The sequence below is a fragment of the Micromys minutus genome (genome assembly GCF_963924665.1).
Source record: "Micromys minutus genome assembly, chromosome: 5".
NCBI lineage: Eukaryota > Metazoa > Chordata > Mammalia > Rodentia > Muridae > Micromys > Micromys minutus.
In genome coordinates, this window is record NC_137974.1 from 64088885 (window position 1) to 64111076 (window position 22192).

General features: G+C 40.6%; 1 protein-coding gene and 1 pseudogene across 2 annotated transcripts in view; one reads left to right on the forward strand and one right to left on the reverse strand.

The window, feature by feature from the left end:
* Window positions 1-8303: 8303 nt before the first annotated feature.
* LOC308420814 (large ribosomal subunit protein eL8-like) lies at window positions 8304-9099 on the reverse strand (annotated as a pseudogene). Its single transcript has one exon. The product of its transcript is annotated as a large ribosomal subunit protein eL8-like (transcript).
* A 12753-nt stretch (window positions 9100-21852) lies between these two features.
* Window positions 21853-22192, forward strand: part of TFAP2D (transcription factor AP-2 delta) — a gene marked incomplete at both ends in the record, with an annotated part of 52332 nt that continues 51992 nt past the window's right edge. The window contains one exon of the mRNA XM_080917540.1: window positions 21853-21891. Within this exon, the coding sequence (XP_080773666.1) occupies window positions 21853-21891 (39 nt within the window). The remainder of the gene's footprint in view (window positions 21892-22192) is intronic.

A 22192-nucleotide genomic window follows, 5' to 3' on the forward strand; every position in this document is an offset into this window, starting at 1 on the left:
GGTGCTGGTCCAACTGGCACTCAACATGCAAAAGAATGAAAATAGACCCGTTCTTATCTCCTTGTACAAAGCTCAAGTGTAAGTGGATTAAAGATCTCCACATTAAACCAGATACACTGGAACTATTAGATGAGAAAGTATGGAAAACCTTAGAACACATAGGCACAGGAGAAAATTTCCTGAACAAAACACCAATGGCTCAAGCTCTAAGGTCAAAGATTAACAAATGGGACTTAATGAGATTGCAAAGTTTCTGTAAGGCTAAGGACATCGTCAAGAAAACAAAACGGCAACCAACAGAATGGGAAAAGATCTTTACCAACACCACATCAGATAGAGGCCTAATATCCAAGGTGTACAAGGAACTCAAAAAGCTAGACACCAGAGAATCAAATAACCCTATTAAAAAATGGGGTACAGAGCTAAACAAATCATTTTCAGTTGAGGAACACCGAATGGCCGAAAAACATCTGAGGAAGTGCTCGACATCCTTAGCCATCAGGGAAATGCAAATCAAAACAACCCTAAGATTCCACCTCACACCAGTCAGATTGGCCAAGATCCAAAACTCAGATGACAGCAGATGCTGGCTAGGCTGCGGAGAATTAGGAACACTTCTCCACTGTTGGTGGGGTTGCAAGCCAATACAACCACTCTGGAAATCTGTCTGGCGATACCTCAGAAAATTGGATATAGTACTACCTGAAGACCCAGCTATTCCACTTCTGGGCATATACCCCAGAGACACTTTAATACACAACAAAGATATATGCACCACAATGTTCATAGCGGCTCTATTTATAATAGCCAGAAGCTGGAAGGAACCCAGATGTCCTTCAGAAGACGAATGGATACAAAAATTGTGGTACATATACACAATGGAATACTACTCAGCCACCAGAAACAATGACTTAACCAAATTCTTAAGAAAATGGCTGCATCTAGAGAAGATCATCCTGAGTGAGATAACCCAGTCACAAAAGAACAGACATAATATGCAGTCACTGATAGTGGGATGCTAACCCCAGAGGCTTGCACTCCCCCAGAAACAACTCACAGACTGTATGAAGTCCAAGAAATAAAGAAAACAAAAAATATACATATATTCACAAAACAAGAAGACTTTGACTATTTCCATGTTGCGTTTTGTTTTGCATGTACTTTACGCTTATTGCAACTAGTACGTTTTCAATGCATACTGTCAAGCCCTTGAAAAAAATCAAGTACTGACTAAAAATCATATTCACATGGTTTTATGTAAAATTTATTTTAATGTCTGAAAAAACAGTACTGACAAAAATGTATAATTTTAAGCAAAAAATGTTTAAAATCTTTACATTTATCTTTGTTTTGCAAAATAAAGTCGTTTAAAAAAAAGATTTATTTAGTTTACCTATGTGCATGTTCTATCTGCATGTACACCTGCAGGCCAGAAGAGGGCATCAGATTCCATTATAGATGGTTGTGAGCCACCACGTGGTTGCTAAGATTGAGCTCAGAACCTTTAGAAGAGCAGACTTGCTCTTAACTGTTAGCAATCTCTCGAGCCGCTGACTGTATTTTTATATTGAGAAATTATAAATTAACTCTCTTGATATCAGGTTTGTTTCATGTCCAAAATTTATATACAGCTCATCACTATAAAGAAACAAAGTAAAAACCAATGACTCAAGAAATTTAACTTAGATAAGGATGGCACTAAAAAATAGAAATTAAAATGTTCAGGCATAGATTTAAAACATAGTAAGTTAAGGTAGGGTGAAACTTTAAAATTCCCAGTGTAATTTGAGACCTATCCCTTGTGAGAGAGCTAACTCCTGACACTATTAATGATATTCTGTTATGCTAACAGACAAGGACCTTACTATAATTGTCTCTTGAGAGGCTTCATCCTGCTGCAGAGGGAGACAGATGACAAGTACCCACAGCCAGACATCAGGTGGAGCTCAGGGAGTCTTTTGGAAGAATAGGGAATAGAGCTGAAAAACCCAGAAGGGTCCAGGACACCACAGAAGATTTTAGAGTCAACTAACCTGGGCTCCTGGGGGTTCACAGAGACTAGATCACTGACCTGGGAGCATGCAGAAACTGAACCTAGGCTCCCTCCACATTTGTAGCAAATGTACAGCTTGGTCTTTCTGCAGGACCCCTAGCAAGTAGAATGGGGGGTCATCTCAATCTCTGTTCCCTGCCATTGGATCCCCTTTCCCCCTATCTAAACTGCCTGGTTGGGCCTCAATGAGAGAAGATGTGCTTAGTTATGCTGAGAGTACATGTAACATGGTGAAGTGGTACCCAAGGGGGACTCATCCTTCTGTGAAGAGAAAGTGAGGGGTCAATGGGAGGAGAGATTTGTAAGTTTGAGACTAGGAGGAGAAGAGGGAGGACAACTGTGATTGTGATATAAAGTAATAAAAAGAAATAAATCATTGAAGAAAAATCTGAACAAATGTAAAAAAGAAACAAAGGAAGGAAAGGGAGAAAAAGAAGGAAGGGAAAAGAGAGAGAAAGAAAGAAAGAAAGAAAGAAAGAAAGAAAGAAAGAAAGAAAGAAAGAAAGGAAGGAAGGAAGGAAGGAAGGAAGGAAGAAAGAAAGAAAGAAAGAAAGAAAGGCCCAGTGTAGCAATCCAATATGACAATAGGTAGTCAACAAAAGAGAAAGCTCCTGGAAGTAACTATGGATATAAAAATTAGTGACTAAACCATAAATTGACTTTAAAACTGCAATGGTATTTCCCATTGCCCTTTTCCTTACATTGTAAATGTATCCATTTATTACTGCAAGAAGTAATAGTATAGATTTGTTCATTTGTAAACGCTGTTATTTTAAATTCTCCTAACTCTTTTTAACTTTCAAAAAATTGTGAGGCGCTGGGAGGTAGCTACTGAGTAAGAGCACTAGCTTCTCAACCATGAGTACCTAAGTTCAGATACCCAACATCTAAAAGGTTGGGTGTAGCCAGGCACTCCTAAAATGCCAGGACTGGATGGGATTTAGGGAGCAATATGAAGACTTGCTGGCTATAAGCTCAGCTTCAGATTCCTTGATATACCTCATGTCAAAGAAATTAGGAAAATAATACCCATTGTCCTCTGACTTCTTCACATAGGTGCAGGCACTAACCTACATACTTCATTATGTGAACCAAACATGTACCACACACACATCTGCATAGATGTTCACACATATGCACAGACATGCACACACATGACATTACGATGCGTGTTTGAAATAGTTTATTAGTTTTTCCACCACCTGCAGAATATGTTAGTATAGTACTAGTTGTTACCCAGCCTGGTTGCTGGAGAAAATCAATGTGCAGATGTAATATCAAGAGTCATGTCAAGGAGAAGCCTGGAGAGGAAAGAACTCCTTGTTTGTATAATGATATTCTTCATTATAGAATTAAATATAGACATCCAAATCTCTATTTCCTTAAAATACCAATCTGCTAGAATGAGCAAGACATTTCATTATGAATCTATTTTTAATGAACTTGTTGGATTGAATTTCCTGATGTTCTGGCCAAAAGAGTTAAGAATGTATATCAGAATCTTTCGTTGATATATGGTACCTCCAAAGCATGTAATCAATAAATGAAAAATACCCTACAAGAAAAACCCAGCAGACAACTTTCACAATATAATCATTAAGCAAAATTTTCATGAATACATTCGTTATTTTAAAGATAACCTTGAAACCCTGTTCACTTTTTGCATAAAAACTGTCCTCTGAATATCAACATCATATACAAAATAAAACCAAAAAGTAAATTATCTAGACCAGATGCAGATGGATAATGCATGCAGCATGCTCTAGTAACTCACTAGAGGGGAAAATGGTGTCACTGGGGGCTGGGGTGTGCAGGGTGTGGCTCCTAACTAGACTGAGCATCACTTCTACAAAGGAACCTCTTCAGAAGAAAATAAGAGTAAGTCTGCAATTAAGTCCTTTGAAGGATTGTCTCACTGATGCTGTCTAGACAGCTTTTGAATGTAGGATGTAGGACACCATATCTATCTGAAGTGCAAAGCTCCTTTTTCAAAAAAAATTTTTTTCCTTATTACCTTAGGATCAAATAATAAATAATAATAATAAATGCAGTTTGAGGAGGAAAAAGCCACACTCCCATTTACTCTCCTTTTTTGTGTGTGTTTCACCTTAAAAGAAGCTTTGATAGTTTGATACTTCAGTCAGCATCCAGCTTATTTCCGTGCTAGCATGTTAACCTTTTCCCTCTGGATACTTGGGATATTAATATTATCCTCTGTAACAATCACCCGACGAAATGAAGCATTTACGCAAATACTGCAAATTAGATTAAACTGCAGTTCTGATGTAACCCTGTGACATACAGTTTCTTGTGCATTAAGCCAAATGTACAAGCATTTAATGACTAATCCTTTTAGGTATTTTAATGCCCACATGAAGATTTATTGAGGAGAAAGGGAAAGCATATGTGGTTTTCCGTTAGAGCCTGCCTGCGGGCGGAGGATTGAACAGATTGGCTTTTTTTTTTTTTTTTTTTTTTAATTAATATTTCAGTTCTTTGTGTTTTGGCGGGCAGGTTGCACGTGGCCCTAGTACTGAACGGACAGCTCCTCTCTGTTAGGCTGAGCGCTGAGGGCTTGCAGACTCTGAGGGCATTGGCGGACCCTGGAGGGAAGAGCGAAGGAGGGGGTGGGAGAGTGAGATCAGGTGTTGCACCTCCCCCTCTTTCTTCTACCGCACACAGGCATAGGCTTACCTCCTCTTCTCCTCTAGAAATTAATCTACTGATCGATATTGGTGGAATTAGTCAAACTAGCAGCTTCTCCTTTCAGCCACAGAAGGGGAGGAGAAAGCTTGTCAGACCCTCCTTCCTCCCTTGGGCTTACTACAAACAACTTTTCTGATGCTAGGAGGAGACCTTTGAAGATGAGAGAGGCAAGTTCGCCTGCATTTTAGGTTTGCCTGCTGATCGGAAGGTATTAACTAGTCAAATCTCCAGGATCACAATTCGTTTTTAGCATCATGAAACCTTGGTGAATTCAGTAATACCACTACACCAACACCATCCATTGAGGGGTGGGAGAAAGGGTAAAGAGAGAAGAAGATTTAAAAAGATAGATAGCTAGATAGATGGATAGATAGATAGATAGATAGATAGATAGATAGATAGATAGATAGAGATACAGATATTCATACGTTTTTATATATGATATCACACATAAAGTATGTGGCCTCGTTAAATATTCTAAAATATCAGACATGCTTTAATAGCTTTCTCGATATGATACTGTTTTCAATGCATGTTAGAACTTTGTTTCAAAACTGGTTTCTAAAATCTAGAAGAGTTTAAAGAGTTGTGAGTTACAAGTTATAAGTAACCATATAGCACCTATAAGAAACTGGACACATTGAGTTGTTAACATAGAAGGCTAGAGATTGCTCAGCAGTTAAAAGCCCATGCTGCTCTTGAACACGATTCTAGTTCAGATTCTATCATTCCAGCACCTGAGTAACTCCCAACCACCAGCAACTCCAGCTCCAGGGTATCTAATGCTTTCTTTTAGCCAGAGCATGAACTTGCACTAACATGGCACATTCATGTGAGTGTGTGCACACATACACACACACAAAAGGAAAACGATTAATCTGTTACATTCTGTCATAGAACTACTGACTAAAATATATATTTTAATGTATTTTCTCTTATATATTACATCCAGACTGCTGTTTCCCCTCCTTGGCTCCTCTCCTCTAAGTCCTATCCCCTGACCCCCACCCTTACCCCCAGCCAAAGTCCCTTCTTATCCCTTCCTCCTCCATACCTCTTTAGAAAAGGGCAAGCCTCCTAAGGATATCAACCAAACATAGCATATCTTATTCTTATAAGTCAAGGAATTTCCCCTCATATGAAGGTTATAGGGGGCAACACAGAAAAGGGGGTCTCAAAAGCAGGCAAAAGAGTGAAAGACAGCCCAGGCTCCCACAGATAGGAGTCCCACAACACCAAGATAAACACACATGACTTTTATGTAGAGGCCTAGATCAGACCTGTACTTCCCTGATGGTAAGTTTCGTCTTTGTGGTCTTCTTTGAGCCCAGGCAGGTTGATTCAATGGGTTTTCTTGTGAAATCCTTGGCCCCTTTGGCTCCTACATCACCCCCCTTCCAGAGCATTCCACAAACTACCTAATGTTTGGCTGTGGGTCTTTGCATCTGTTCCCATCAGTTGCTGGATGAAGCCCCTCTGATGACAATTATTGTAGGGTCTTGTCTACAAGTTAGCAAAATATCATTAGGAATCATTTTATTGACTTTTTCAGGTTCTATTTCGTGATATTGTAGGCCTCTCAGCTATCCAGCCTCTGGTAACTGGTCCTCCAGGCAACATAGGGAGTGGGCTTCCAATTTACCACAGAGCACAACTTGTAGGCAGAACAAATTGTAGGTCAATGGTTTTGAGGCTGTTGTCCCAACCCCTCCACTGGAGGTTATGAGAATCTTTTTAACAATGAAAAATTACTTTTGTTTTCTGAGTTCACACTTCTCAATGGAATTCCTTACACATATATTAAATGTGTTTCCACATTTTTGTTTAAGTAGACCTAATTGGGCACTTCTTGTTTATTATTTTTAAGTTTCTCATTTATTATTGTTTTGCCTGCATGTATGTCGGTTTACCACTAGTGTGTCTTGTAAAGGCTAAAGAGAGCATCAGATCCCCTGGGACTGAAATGTAAACAGTAGCAAACTGATATACACATGTGAGAAATTAAAAATGGATTCTATGAAAGATTAGCCAGAGATCTTAAGTGCTGATCCATCTCTCTAAAGCCAGCATTGTATTATTTGTTAATTTGGGTATCTATGTGTGTGAGTGGGGTGGGTGTAAGGGGTGTGGAGGTGTGTCTGCAAGCACAGGTGTATGGAGAAGGGTGGGGTATGTGCATGTGGGTGCAAGAATTCTTGAAATTCTTGAAGGTCAAAAGCTTCAAAGCTCCCAGAGCTGAAGTTACAGGTGGTTTTGAGAGCTGCTGAGTAGTTGCTGGTCCTCTGGAAAAGCATCGTTATCTTCATTGCAGAGCTACCTCTCCAGCACCTATGTGCATTTCTATCTCAAGCCAAATGTCACTCCTATTTCTTTATTTCTTAAACATTTTAGGTCTTTATTTTTTTAAGATTTACTTTATGTATGTGAGTACACTGTAGCTGTCTTCAGATACATCAGAAGAGTGCATGGACTCCATTACAGATGGTTGTGAGCCACCATGTGGTGGCTGGGAACTGAACTCAGGACCTTGAGAAGAGCAGCTAGTGCTATTAACCTCTGAGCCATCTCTCCAGCCCAGTCACTCCTATTTATTTTCAGTTCCCTCTCCTAATAACAAGGTAATAATCTACTCTCCATTTAAACGAATAACTATCTCTGGCCAATGTACTTAGAGGAACGTCCCACCCCCCTTCATCTTGAAATTAGAATACATAAAGATTTCTCTAGTGCTCTACTTCACCAGGTAGAGAATTACTACCTGCCAAGGTCTAAACCCACAATGGTGCAAGTCACAGAGATTTGAGACTTATTTATAATCCACTATGATGTTGCCTCTAAAGTACCTTTAAAAAGTCTTTTAACAAAAATATCAATGAAACATGAGCTATCTGGGATGTGTTGTTAGAAGACATTTATATACCAGTGTCATTCAATAGAAGTTAAATGCAAATGACAAACAGAATTTACATTTTTTAATGTTCATAACTAGAAAGTAAGAACACAAAAGCAAGATGATTTCTCATTGTACATTTTATCGTCAGCACCTCCAAAATATTATCCTCTTTATCACAGTAGAAATTTGGAAATGTTTTCCATAACCTTTTATTCAAAAATATAGAAATCAAGTGGGTATTGTGTACTTACAGCACATGGTATTTTCAAGTAATTTTATTTCAAATTACCAGTATATTCTAGGCAAAACTCACCAAACATATGCCTAGAGTTGATATGTTTAGGTTTGTTTCGTATTCGCATAAGAGATGTTATACACTCTTAGAAATCATAAATCACTTCAGTGAAGACATTAGTAAGAACTGTTTTGGATGGGCATGGTGGTACATGCCTTTAATACTAGCACCCAAGAAGCAGAGGCAAGTAGTACTATGTAAATTTAAGGCTAGTTTTATCTAGATGGATAGTTCCTAGGATAGCCAGAGATATACAGTGAGACTTTGCCTTAAAGCAAAACAAGACAAAATGAAAAGATATTTCTTTTTTTTTAATTTTGTAGTTATATTTATGTACAGAAAACTTAAGTGTACATTTAACCCAGTTTAGGGGCGAGTTCTTTAACCTTTGCCTTTGCTAGCTTGGCAATTCGAGCCACAGACTTAGGACCCAGAACGTTGCATCCCCAGTGGCGTCAGATCTCATCATATCTGTCATTATAATTGGTCCTAATAGCTTCTACCAGCTTAGCCAGAGCACCCTTGTCTTCTGAGTTAACCTGTGTGAAGGCAACATAGGTGCATGTCTTCCTGTGGACCAGGCGCCCCAGCCTGGCCTTTCCCTTGATGATGCAGTAGGGCACCCCCATCTTTTGACACAGGGCATGTAGGAAAACCACCAACTCAATGGGGTCTACATCATGGGCAATCACCACCAGCTGAGCCTTCTTGTTCTCCACCAAGGTGGTGACTGTATTGACTCCTGCTCGGAGGACAGGTGGTCTTTTAGTTGGGATGTCCCCTTTGCCAGCAGCTTTCTTCTCAGCACGGGCCAGTAGCCTTTGCTTCTTCTATTGCTTTGTCTCTGGCCTGTACTTGTGGGCAAGCTTAAGCACCTGAGTAGCTGTTTGCCTGTCCACTGGGTGAACTGGTTAATGGCAGGAGGTACTTTGAGCTGCTTATAGAGGATGGCTTTTTGACTCTGCAGCCTGATGTAGCAGGCCATTTGACGAAGCGTGTTAGATCTCTTTTGGGCTGGATGTCCTGCCGAATGCCGAAGTTCTTGGGCCTTTTCTCAAACAAAGGATTGACCACTTTTTTGGCCTCTTCCTTCTTGACAACGGCAGGGGCCAGGGCCACCTTCTTCCCCTTGGCCTTCTTCCCTTTGGGCATGCATCTTGCTCAGCTGGAGGAGAGAGGAAAGGATATTTCTATAGTTTGGAATTTTGTTGAGTGATGGGGGAAGAATCTACAGAGAAATGGTTCACATTGTGTTTAGTGGTCACACAAAACAAAAGAGCTATAATTGGAGATATCAAAAAACTTTAAAGAAATAAAATAGTGTGAGAATAAATTTATGATTGATAAAGAAGCATCAGTTTTTCCCATTAGCAGAAGAGAAATCTGACTGGTATTTTGTGGCTCGTACAACCAAAGTCCTTTGTTCGGATGAAATTAGAGGAGGTCCTTTGCACAGAGTGGACTAGCCTAATGGGGATGTTCTTTAAGAATGTTCAAGAGGGGATTGCTACAATATGACCTGACAGTGAGTACCAGGCAGAAATGTAGTGAGACAGAGGCCTAGTTGACAGTAGCTGGTTAACCCTTTGACATCAGGGTCTGGTGTTATTGCTTTTCTCAAAAAGATGGTGACAGTTTGTGAGATGGACAATGTTAGCTGTCATTAATTTGCCATAACTACAAGATTAGGATGATATCAGGTTTTTTTCTCCAAGTGCTTCTTTCTTTGGCTTGTCAGTAGCCACACTCTTCTGGTGGCCTGGCATGGGCTTTTCTCTAATGTCATGTCCATATCTTAATACTGGAATACAACCCACTCCTACCATCTCAATCCACCTCAACTACAGCTCTCATGGAAGGCCCCATCTCAAGAAGGACTACATTGTAAATTAGAGCTTCAATGGATGAATGGACTGGCAATTGGTATCAATTCACAGTTATATACAACCTAATATTAATTTTCTGTATTTACTCGTATACAGAAACTCTTCAGTAGAATCAAATTTGTATCAATTCCAATACCAGTTACAAGCTCTGCGTATCTTCAGTTTCTATTTTTTATCTTCTTCCTCTATAGCATACTGCCTCCGTGGGGGAGGGGTGTAGACTGCCATTATAAAACAGCCCTCTGTTCATCATTAGGTTGATCCACTTCTTATGTCTAGTCAGTGAATTACTTCTTCAGAAAAGACATTTGTGGGTTGTGGAGTTGGCTAGGTGGGTACACAGTTGTCACACAAGTGTAAGAACATTTTGACTACTGGGGTCCAGAGCACATGTAAGCCAGACATGATATTTCATGTCTGTAACCTCAGAACTTCTACTATAGGCTAGGAGGTGGAAAAGGAAAATCCCTGCATACAGAGATGTTAGCTGGGTGTATGCCTGCCTCATAAACAGAGAGACAGACAGACAGAAAGAGGCAGAGAGACTTGTGATCTTACTGCTGTTACATTCTACCATGGTGTACCTGTGCATACATACTCACATATACATAAACATAAATTATACAGAGGGCAAGAAAGAGGTGAGAGGAAGATTAAAATATAATTAGAGGCTTAAGAGAAAGCTTAGCAGTTAAGAACACCAGCTGATCTTCAAAAGGATCTGGGTTCAGTTCCCAACACCCACATGGCAGCTCATAGTAACTCCAGTCCCAGGGCATCTGATACCCTCACCTGGCCTCCACATGCACAAGGAATGCACATGAAGCACAGATATGCATACATCCAAAAACATACACATACATACATATAATTTTAAAGTAAGATAAATGAACAAAAATAATAGATTTTTGTTGTTGTTTTCACAAAGCTTTGTCTTTTGTAACCCTGGCTAGCCTTAAACTTCTGAACCTCCCACATCCACATTCTGAGAACATAGATTTTACCACATCCATCTAAGAAAAGATGGGGGAAGGTTTAAGACACTTAACTGTTTCTCAAAGTCATCAAGTTGCATCATCCCAACCTAACAGCCTCTACCTCTATATTAAATGTTCCTCACTTAGTTTAGATTTTTATTATGAAAAGGCACCGTGACCACTACAACTCTTATGAAGGAAAATTGGGACTAGCTTACAGTTCAGAGGTTTGGTCCATTGTCATCATGGTGGGAAGCATAGTGGCTGGCAGGTGCTGGGGAAGGAACTGAGAGCGCTACATCTGGATACAAAGGCATCAAAAGCAACAGTGAGCCAAACTTGGAGAAGCTTGAGCATATGAGAATCAAAGCCCATCCCCGTAGTAACACACTTCCTCCAAGGAGGCCACACCTACTCCAACAAGTCTCCACTTCCTAATAGTACTACTCCCTAATGGCCAGGCATTCAAACATATGAGTCTATACAGAGCAGAGGTTATTCCTATTCAAACCACCATGATTACATAGTTGGAGAAATAAAATCGATTTCTGTGCTGATATCAGAATAAGACAATAGATTTTCTTATCTGTAGATCTGTAAGTGAATGCAATATCCTCAGGAGGGGGAAAAAAGTCTTTAAAGTAATCTTCTTTTTCTGACTTTTGAAAATCATAGAAAAATGGAGTAAAATATTTGAAACCCTCATTTCAGAGACTGAGTAATTTGAGGCCATTGCTTTTTGAGTCTTGAAATCAATGAATTTGTCTCAAGATAATTTCTACATTTCAATTTTTTTAAAATTTGCTACCAACTGGATCTAAATTTCACTTGAAATTGCTATCTAAAAGTGTATGACAGTGAAAATTTTCAAACATTTCACAATAGCTCTCCTGTTGATTCCACAAAAGTCCAGTAAGCAATAGAAGACCTTTCTCCTCTAACCTACATTTGCAAGATTCAGGGCAGCTTAGCTTTGTCATCACAGAATTCTTAGCATTCAGATTGCAACACACCCACAAAGATTCTTTCCACCTGTTTATCTAGGAAAAGAACCTGTTCTCTCTAACTCTTTGCATATGAATACATGTGAAGTAGGGTTCAATCATAAAAAGGATCTTACACTGTAGTATTTATCAGAATGTCAGCATTCATTAGAGGTACTTCTAATATATTATGCATATTTAATTCATCAACATCTATATGTATTGGCAGTAGCTTGCACTAGAGAAAAGTTCCAAAGATATATTCAGTTTCTGATTTCTCAGGTCTCAAGAGGTATTTTTTCCCTTGTGAAGGCAAGAAAGTATCCGTCTGCATTGTCTATTTGCTAAACTGCTTAAAAGTGAGCCTTCCATAGAAAGTCCAGTTGAGCCAGGTGTCTAGGGTGTGCTAAGTGCCAATGTTTGAGCAATCTCTAGAGGATAGTGTCCTCTGCTTTTCTCTCCCAGTAATTTCTTAGGAAAGGCTCTCAATCTGAAAATAAGGAAAGATGCTTGGTGATTAAGAGTAAAAAAGAAAAACACATTCAGAGAGGATGGCACAATGGGAAGAGTAACAACCAACTGTCTCTGGGTTTGTAATTCCAATCACTGTATGAGAACATTCACAGACAATGCAAGAGTGCCTCTGGTACCTTCAAGCCAGAGATAATGTAAAAATGTAGAAAGGTGTTAGGATAAAGACATCTTGACCAATCTGAGTTTAGACTCTTTGTACAAGATCCTCTGATATGGAATATCTAAAGGCACGCAGATCACAACTGAGTATTGCCAAAGATGGACTATGGCCCCAAAGTGACCCACGCCAATGAGGTCAACCAGCTCAAGGTCAACTTCATCTCCAAAAATGAAGATGAGTTACAGAAACAAAACTTATGAGTAACTGTATGGCTGGGGAATCTAGTGCAGGCCCTTGCCCATGATAAGCAAAATCTCTGTCACTGTGTTATATATCCCAACCTCAAGCTGCCATCTAATTTAAAGCACTTTACAAAGGGTGGAAAAGTGTTTCCTACAGAAATCTGTCCCCATCTCCACTTAATACAGCCTAGCTGCCAGGCAAAAACAATGTGTCTAGAATCACAAAGCCCAGGGGTGATACCTTCTTTCACTTGCCCTGACAGAAATTAAGAGAAAGGGATCAATCCCCCAGACTACTTAATTATAACAGAGACTTCCAGAGCTGACTGAGGAGAATGAGACATTATGAAATACACCCCACCGAAACAGGAAAATACTTTTCAATGAAATGTCCTACTGGAAAATATACGTGGGAAAGCAGAATCTTTGCAGATTTCTGAACCATATGTATTCTTGAGTACAAAAGTCAGGGGAAAAAAGATAGCAAGAAACAAAGAAATAAGGTAAACATGGATGGGCCAGGAGTTTCAAAACAGAAACTACTGAAGGGTAAATAAAAGACAGACGTGAGGTCTAAACAGCGTGCACAGAGCGCGGAGATCTGGCAAGATTACATAATGAAGTCAAGAGAGTGTAAAGGCAAACACTCACACAGTCAAGTTGGAGTATAAAGGGGAGATTGCACCAGAGATTAAGATAAATAAAATAATAAGGCATTGTTCCAGTACATAAGGAAGAAAAGGTCAATGGGAAAATAAACGGGGCCTCTGAGAGGCTACTGGAGTAATTGACCGAAGATGCAGACAAAGCTCTTCAAGGAAAAAGAAGTAACTGGAGGCTGTGGCTGCCTCAAAGCTCCCCAAGGCTACTAGAAGGGAGAAGAGGCAAGGTCTCACAATTTGTAGCTAGACCGCAGGGGGATTGTTGCAAAGTAGGAAAGTTTCTATGTATGAAATAGGATGACCACAGAAGTACTGAAGCCAGAGAAGTGCCTCTTAACCACACACACACACACACACACACACACACACCATTGTCTCTGGGACAGTGCCCAGGATAGTGAGGCAGTAGTGAAATGGAAATCTTCAGAGATTAGCAGAGGGGTGTTCAGAAGCAGAAGGGGATCCTAGAGAAACTAAACAGTGCCTTGCTACATGGCTGCAGGGTGTGAACTGAAGATTGGGCGGGGCGAAGGATGAAGAAGAAGAGGAAGGTGGAGGGACCGAAGAAGGTGGAAGTGAACAGGAAAACAAGGAGAGGGCATTTAAAAATATTCTGAGCAAAATGTTGAAGAAAGAGGGAAAATAAACCACTAATTTTCCATAAAGGAAAAGGCAGGGAGGAAATTAGGGATGGCTGAGCGCTCCATTCTGCAGATCCTGCTTGGGGATGGATGGATGCAGATAGCAGAATTCTATCTCCAAAATCAAGGTTAATTGTGTAAACTTGTATCTGGATAAAGGATTTTTCCCCTGCCATTTGTCTAAAATCCTGTATAGAAAATGAGTAGCAGTGCAAAGTTCCTGTTACTAGGATATCTTCTTCAGTAGCTTCCTTGATACCATTTCTATTACAATAACAACCAACTTTCATCCAAGTCCTACGTCATCTTCATCATCCACAGTGATCTTATGCCACCCCTTGCACACACATAGAGGCACACAGTCACACAAGCATAAACCCAGGCACACATACAGACACAAACACAGGCATACACACACACACAAGCACACATATAGGCATACACTAATGCATACACATGCAGGTGCAGGCACACACACAAACACATATAGGCACAGACACACACAATCAGGTATACAAACAGACACATACAGAGGCACACACAGACACACACAGGCACACACATAGAGAAGCACACATGCTGACACACACACCAACAGAGATAGGCACAAACACAGGTATACCCACAGACACAAACAAAGCACACAGTCACACACACTGGCATAAACACACACACATACACACACACACACACACACACACACACACACACACACACGATTTCTCCCACACACTGGTATTGATGATAGGACCTTAAAGTTCTCACTGTTGGGCACTGCTTCTAACACGAAAAATAGCCACCACCTTAAGTTTCTCAACAGCTGTAAGAGATACTTTCTTTAGTTTTTAGGCTTTGCAAGAGTTATTTTATTTTGTTTCCTTTTGTTTTGCAAGTAAAATAAGATATTTCAAGTAGAATCAATCTTGGTGACTGGCCTCTGGCCTCTGTGGGTCCAGGAGCTCTCCTATTACAGCCTTCCTACTTGAACACCCCCCCTCATTTTCTAGGTGCTCCCAGAGGCCACTGTGGGATTTAAAGCTTCGCCCTCCCCAGCCTGGAAAGAAAGAACTAGAGGGCACTTCCAGAAGCTGCTGATGCTGAGACTGGCTCTCCAAAGATTCCTAAAGCAACCTGGGAAAACCTTAAAGACATCTTGAAGCTTCTGACTGGTAGTGAACTAGCCAGGGTGAGGGACCACATTGGAAACCCCAAAAGCAAAAGGTAACCAATGGGGAAACTAAGGGATGAGTTTTCCTCAAAATTCACAGGACTTCCAGAGGATACTGCAAAGACACCATAAACAGCACTCGGGAATTTTCTCATAAACGTTTGGAAAAGAATGAAAAAAAAAAAAAAAACAAGAAAGAAAAAACATTTTCAATTTTAGAAAAGTTTATTACAGGGAAGGTTCAGTCTGGAGATAAAGTCACAACCATTAAGTTCAAAGTCCTACTTAGCCTGTGATTTTTCAACACTGGCAGTTTGTGTTATGAAAGATGTCTGCGCAAAGGTGATAAAAATTATAGCAACTTCTCTACTCCTGTACTCCAGCGGTGACTTGTCCTTGGTATCAAATGAGCCAATGCCCCCCCAACCCCCCTCTTCGCTAGCATAAAACTTTTTAAGTGCTTGGTAAACAGAGGTGATTAAGTCAACCATGAGGCTGTCAAAGGGACTTTCAAAACCTCGTAAGCGAGTGGAGTAGATAAAGGGCAAGCTCTTTTGGAACACAGGCATTTCTTGGCCCAAAGGAGTAAATTTCTCCTGGGAAAAAAAAAAAGGCATTGAGCGGAGAGAACTGGCTTCCAGCCTAAATGAGGGCAGCCAGCCGGGAGGCCTGCGGGGCATCGCGCCCTAGGGGACCGCGCCCTGCTGCCTGCGGGTGCGCACTCAGGACTAGATGGACAGGCCAGACAGCTCCGAGAGACACTAAGAGGGTTACGGAGTTTGGCTGTGTCTGAACTCTAGCCTTGGCTAGACAGCTGTTTGAGAGGAACAAGAAGTCGCTTAGACAAGAGCCTGGGCTCCTAGTTTCACTATTATCAAAGAGAAGACTTCAGACGAATTCTTCCTATTTAATTTTCAACTAATACGTTCGTAAGGGTTTTTAATTGCTTGCAAATGCATTTTCTCTGTACGATTATGGAATCCGTGTTGCCTGTCGGCTGTAACGCTGAGGCAGAATGCAGATCCGTGTTAGACGTTTGACAAACAGCTCACGGAGGGAGGGGGTAGGGGGGAGGGTCAGGCTGGAAGAGGGAGAAAAGAGAAGGAAAGGGAAATTTTAAAAATCAGTGACAGCCCTTAAACCGAAAAGACGCAAGAGCCTGACAGAAATGTCAATTTCCCCTACGTTTTGTAAAGTCATCTTTAAAATTAAAAAAAAAAAAAAAAAAAAAAAAAGCCCTGCCTTTTCTCCTCTGCAGTTGGGAAACATTTTTATGTAAAGTGGCTCTTAGCTTGCTGAAGGTGAAGTGAAGAGGCACAGGGAGAGGAAAGAGTAGCTAGACTTTTTAGAGGAAGAGAAGGGGGAGGAGGAGGAGAAGGAGGAGGAGGAGGAGGAGGAGGAGGAGGAGGAGGAGGAGGAGGAGGAGGAGGAGGAGGAGGAGGAGGAGGAGGAGGAGAAGAAGAAGAAGAAGAAGAAGAAGAAGAAGAAGAAGAAGAAGAAGAAGAAGAAGAAGAAGAAGAAGAAGAAGAAGAAGAAGAAGAAGAAGAAGAAGAAGAAGAAGAAGTACCAGAAAGAAAAGCATGCAAACACTAGAAAGTGGGTGGATAGAGTAGAGGAACCCAAAGAGATAGGGGTTGATGTAAATGTAAATAAGACAAGGGATGGGGCTGTATTTAAATGAGTCAAGAGATTAAGCTGTTTTTTAAATAAATCAAGAGAGGAGAGAGACACAGAGACAGAGAGATTGAGAGAGAGGAGAGATGGGATTCCATGTTAAAACATCTTTTGAACTGTCTGGAGTCTCCACTTCCCAGAGGAGAAAAGGGGGATCCAGCAGATGTTTCAGAAACTGATTGTGAAGTCCAATGTATTTTTCTGTTCACCCCTTGCAGGAATGGTCTTCTCACTGGCCCACTGTAGCTGCAATAAGAGAGGCAGAGAAGAAAAGCACCATCGGAAACCCATGGACCAAGAAAGGTTCCAGGTCATGAAAATCTTGAGTAATTGAAAGTTAGATTACCCTAAGCTGGAGGAATAAAAAAAAAAAAAAAAAAAAAAAAAAAAAAAAAAAAAAAAAAAACTCTTAAAGCTCCAAAGTTCTGGTTAGACACCATATACTCATGAAGAATTCCTCAAAGGACTGGGAATCATCAAAGAGGGGTTCCTATGGGCAAACAAAGTCAGAGCAAGCCCAAGATAGGGCATTGAGGTCTTTGAACTGCTCTTCTCCCTAAAATTGTCATTTTTTAAAACATTCGTCTCAAATATTGGGTCATGGAGGTGAAGGGGCAATGGGAGGATCCACAGAATTGAACTAGTTCTTGCAAATAGTTGTGTAATGGACATTTCATCCACTGAGTGCTCTGCTGCTCTGTCTGCTAAGCATCCCATCCACCTTTGGAGTGTAGAGTGTTCTACTGTTGTCCCCAAAAAGAACAATTTAGAAGCCAGGGGCTCTGTGACAATGGAAAATGTCTCTTATTGTGCATGTTCATGCCTGGGTTGTGGGGCAACATGCATCAGTGGAGAAGAATACACTGGATTCCATTCTTAGACCATGTACACAGATACTTGCTCAAGGCATAATAACATTAATAGATCAATCTTCCTTCCACTTTCCTCTTTAAAAAAAAAAAAAAAACGATGAAGAAAGAAAAAAAGGAATGAAGAAAGGGGAAGGGAGTGCAGACAAATGCAACCTGGAAAAAGAAAAGATGTATTGTTAATTCCTTTTGGTAAATGTATCTGAGTGTGAGAGAGTGGTAGAAATTGCCCAAATGAAAGCTAGTACTGTGGCCTAGTAGTAGACAATGTACTTAAAGCCTGAGCTTGATTCCAAGATACACACACACACACACACACACACACACACACACACACGAGATAAATCATGTTAAATAATTGCAACCATTACTCTATTTAATAATGACACAAACAAATTGCTTAGAGGAAGCCCCAAGTAGGGGAAGGGGGAAAGATGAGGATGAAGAAGAACGAGAAAGTTAAAAAATATATATTTAAATTAAGGATAAAAGCTGAGATATCTGACTGCTAATTGTTTGCTAATCTCAGATTTACAGGAGGTACATATCCTTTAGAATGGGTCCAAACTCACACAAACTACGTGGTATCTCGGGAAAGGAAACTACAGTTTCCTCAACTACTCTTCCAGCTCTGAATCCTAACCAAGGCAGTATATATATATATATATGTGTGTGTGTGTGTGTGTGTGTGTGTGTGTGTGTGTTCCTTCTCAGGAGGTATCAACTAGCAAGGTTGTCTCATGTTCTTGTGTGCTATTTTGAGTAGGTATGCAACTGGCCTCTAGCTGAGACCAGGATGTACACCACCAGTTTCCCTTTAGAAGGAGCCTCAGGCAGCCAGTCACCATGAATCCAATATGCTGTGGCCAGCTAATTCAATTATAACACCCCCCCTGGAGAATGTGTAGCCTATCTCTCTCCAAGAAAGGAGCAAAACAGAGAAGAGAGGAATTAACTTTGCTGAAAAGCTCAGTCTTTGGGTCAAGCAAGATGTCACTTATTCATTGCTGAAGACTATTAACTGGATGAGAGGAAAACGGGATGGGGAGATATCTGCCAGAAACAAATCTAGTGGCTGCATGTCGCACACATCAAACATATCTGCCTCGATGAATTTAATTATAAAACAAGCACACTGAGCAACCACAGAGCAGATGGAGGGAATACTGACCAGTTAGTGCATATGGCACAGATTATTGCCCCATATTCTTTCATGGTAAAATGGCATTTTGTATTCAATATTGATATAGGTGGGAGGAAGTAGTTGACCAACTGAAGTTCCTTTTGTCTAAGATGCTGATAGAAACAGTGGAAACTTGTGGGGGGAGGATGGAAAGCTCCCACAGAGCCTGACAAAGTAGCTCCTATAGCAAAGAGGTATAGACTTCTCCTTTCTGTTTCATCTCCCTTGGGTGGATTTAAATATTGCTCTCACTCTCTGACCATTAGTTTCCTCCTAAGCCCAAGCGTGTTCAGCAGCTTGCATAAAGAAACCCTGCATATTCTTTATTTGGTTGTGTAAAGCTCACTCAGGGAAGTGGTGTAGGTATAGGGAAAACAACTCAACTGCCAGCAATTCAGTAATGTCATGAAGTATTCAGACAGAAGCAGCAGCTAGGAGGTACACTGCGATAGGTCCTCCTCGTTGTCCTTTAAACAGAGGTGCTGCTGATTGCTGTCTCTGGAAGAATGAGTATGTTGATCAATGTTGTTCCACAGCAAACTTAGGCAGCCACACTTTCCTGAGCTTTCAGTCCAGGTTGCCCTAGAAGAGATGGTGGTGCATCTCCTCCTTGGACAGAAGCTAAAAGTAAAAGTCCCTTCACTTTAACCAGAGGCAGTTCTTGACAGTTGGGAGTGTTGAGGACAGATAGATTTTACGTGTCTGAGAAGATACTATCCTTTCTTTTTTTAAATGCCAACTCCTTATAAAATTAACTGTATGCACCAGCAAAAGTGTCTTATTATTCAGAATGTTAGTAGGAGGCCCTCCATATTCTTTTGTAGGGATAAAGCTGAACTTTTCTCAGGGGCAAGAATTCTGGGATAGAGTTACAGAAACAGGCTCCAGATGCTGTGGACATCTGTGTATAATCATATCATTTATTTTCATTGTGGATAAACTATGAGAACTGGGCTCACACCTAGCAAACAAAGACTCTGATGCATGTGTTGGGGATACTTGCTCTAAGTGCCAACAGTGTTCCTCTTTCCCTCCTACTTAAAGAGCAAGTCCTATAGTCTTCATTTTCATCCTCACTGGTCTTGCTTGAAAAGCCTCCTGATTTCAATAAACTGTAATGTGGAATTTCAGGGTGGGACTGGAGAGAAGTCCATCTTGACATGGGGAGCAAATATTGGCTGCTAATCCTGTGTGGAAGTGAGCATCTCGGATCTCTGTTACAGACAATGCATTTTAATTCTTGTCATGTGTCCTTGTCCATTTGTATAGAGCCAAAAGCTCTGAGTGACAGCCTCAGCTACCCTGGATGAGCATGCCCTAATAAACCCTCCCAAACCCTCAACCAAAAAAAAAAAAAAAAAAAAAGACGCATGTCTGTTTGCCTGCGGCTTGTTATTAAGACACCTTCTCAGCTTAAACACTTAAAAGCGAACCAAATGAAATAGCAATTAAGACTGAATTACCCTGTCTATCTCTGAGATGAGCCAGTGGGGCCAGCCAGCCCACCAGGTTTTGGATATTTTTTCCCTCTTGTATAAGCAGGTTTGCTGATAAAACCTTGTAGAGCCTCTGTGTTTTTAGCTTGCTGCCATTACACACACACACACACACACACACACACACACACACACACACACTTCAAAACACTAGACAACTCAGATCAACCCAAATTTTAGATGAAGTATAACTCTAAAACTGTTTAAAAGTTGAGAAACCTACCAAAAAATGTGTGTGTGTGTGTGTTGCTGTCCCTTTCCAGCATCCTTTTTGTAAAAAAATTTTCCCTTGTTGAATGATCCATTCTTCCTCCTTCCAAGAAAGAGAGAAGAAGAAGAAGAAGAAGAAGAAGAAGAAGAAGAAGAAGAAGAAGAAGAAGAAGAAGAAGAAGAAGAAGAAGAAGAAGAAGAAGAAGAAGAAGAAGAAGAAGAAGAAGTAGAAGAGAGGAGATGGGGGGGCAAGCAAACAAAAAAAATCAAACCAAACAAAAAACACCACTGTTTACAGAAAAAAAGGGGGGGGGGAATAGGCTGGGTTGGGGAGTGAAAGATATTTATTTAAGTGCATAATATGTTCATATATCCTTATTCTCTTACGTTTTTCCAGTTGTCCCACTTCTTTGCAACAGAAACTTAGGACTGTCCATAAAGGTTATTTATCTCAAAAAAAAAAAAAAAACTGTTTTAATTAAAAAATAAAATGTTAGTCAACACCTGGTATTGCCTTTCAAGACAGAGGAAGAACAGAAATCCAGTGTAAATGTGAGGGGAAAAGGCATTGTTTTCACTTGGAAGAAGGCAGACATCCCAACTGGACAAGACTGATTCCAATGCCTTTTTGGGGAAAAAAAAAATCAGTTTTCAGCATCTAGGGATTGGAACCAATAGGAACAAATGCTCAGTCATGTAAAAGAAAGGTTTAATTAATATATATTTCTGTCTGTAACCTGCGTGTATTGGGGGTAGATTTCTATCTGCACAATAAAAATGTGTAAATGCTCTCTGCAGAGATGCGTCCCCACCTCAGTCGGTATCGAAAAGCATGATAAAGGTTGTGGAAAATGGATAAAAATGTTGAAAGAACCCCCAGTTCCTTATTAGGCGAAGATACAATATTTATTCCTTGTCTCATGGGATAAATCTCTTCTGCCTATTGTCCTCCCCGTTCTCAGTGCTGATGCTTAATTTTCAAAACTTCTATATTACCAAGGGACCTACGACATCAGCCAAAGAAATTCTCAGCAAGTACAAAATCTGTTCCAGGGAGCTGCTTTTGTGCAGAGGGAAAATTTTGTTCCTACAGGTTTTTAAGTGGGTACGAGGCAAGGAGCTATCTGATCCGGGCAAAACCATTACAGTTTAGATCTCTATCTACGGAACATTTTTTTCTTCCTTTAAAAAAATTGGAAAATACAAGAAGTTTTGGATTTTTTTCCTGATTCTTTTTTTGGAGGGGGAAATTGCATCGTAAGCTTTTGGAGAAACCCAACATGTCAACTACCTTTCCCGGACTAGTCCACGATGCGGAGGTATTATTACTTTTTTTTTTTTTTTTTTTGTGAGCGCGCGCGCGTGAGTGTGTGAGTGTGTGTGAGTGTGTGGCGGCGGCGGTGGTGGTGGCGGTGGCGGTGGCGGTGGCAGCTTCCCCAGCCTCTAATCTATATTGGACCGTTACGTTTAATTATAATCTGGCTTTCGGGAGAAGTTACGGAAGGGAACGGGAGAAAGTTCGTTATGACATCTGTCGCCAGGGAGGACAAGTCTCCTCCACGTTAAACACCATTTGCCGTAATGAGGGAGAAACATAATCTTAACAATGGGGGGGGGGGA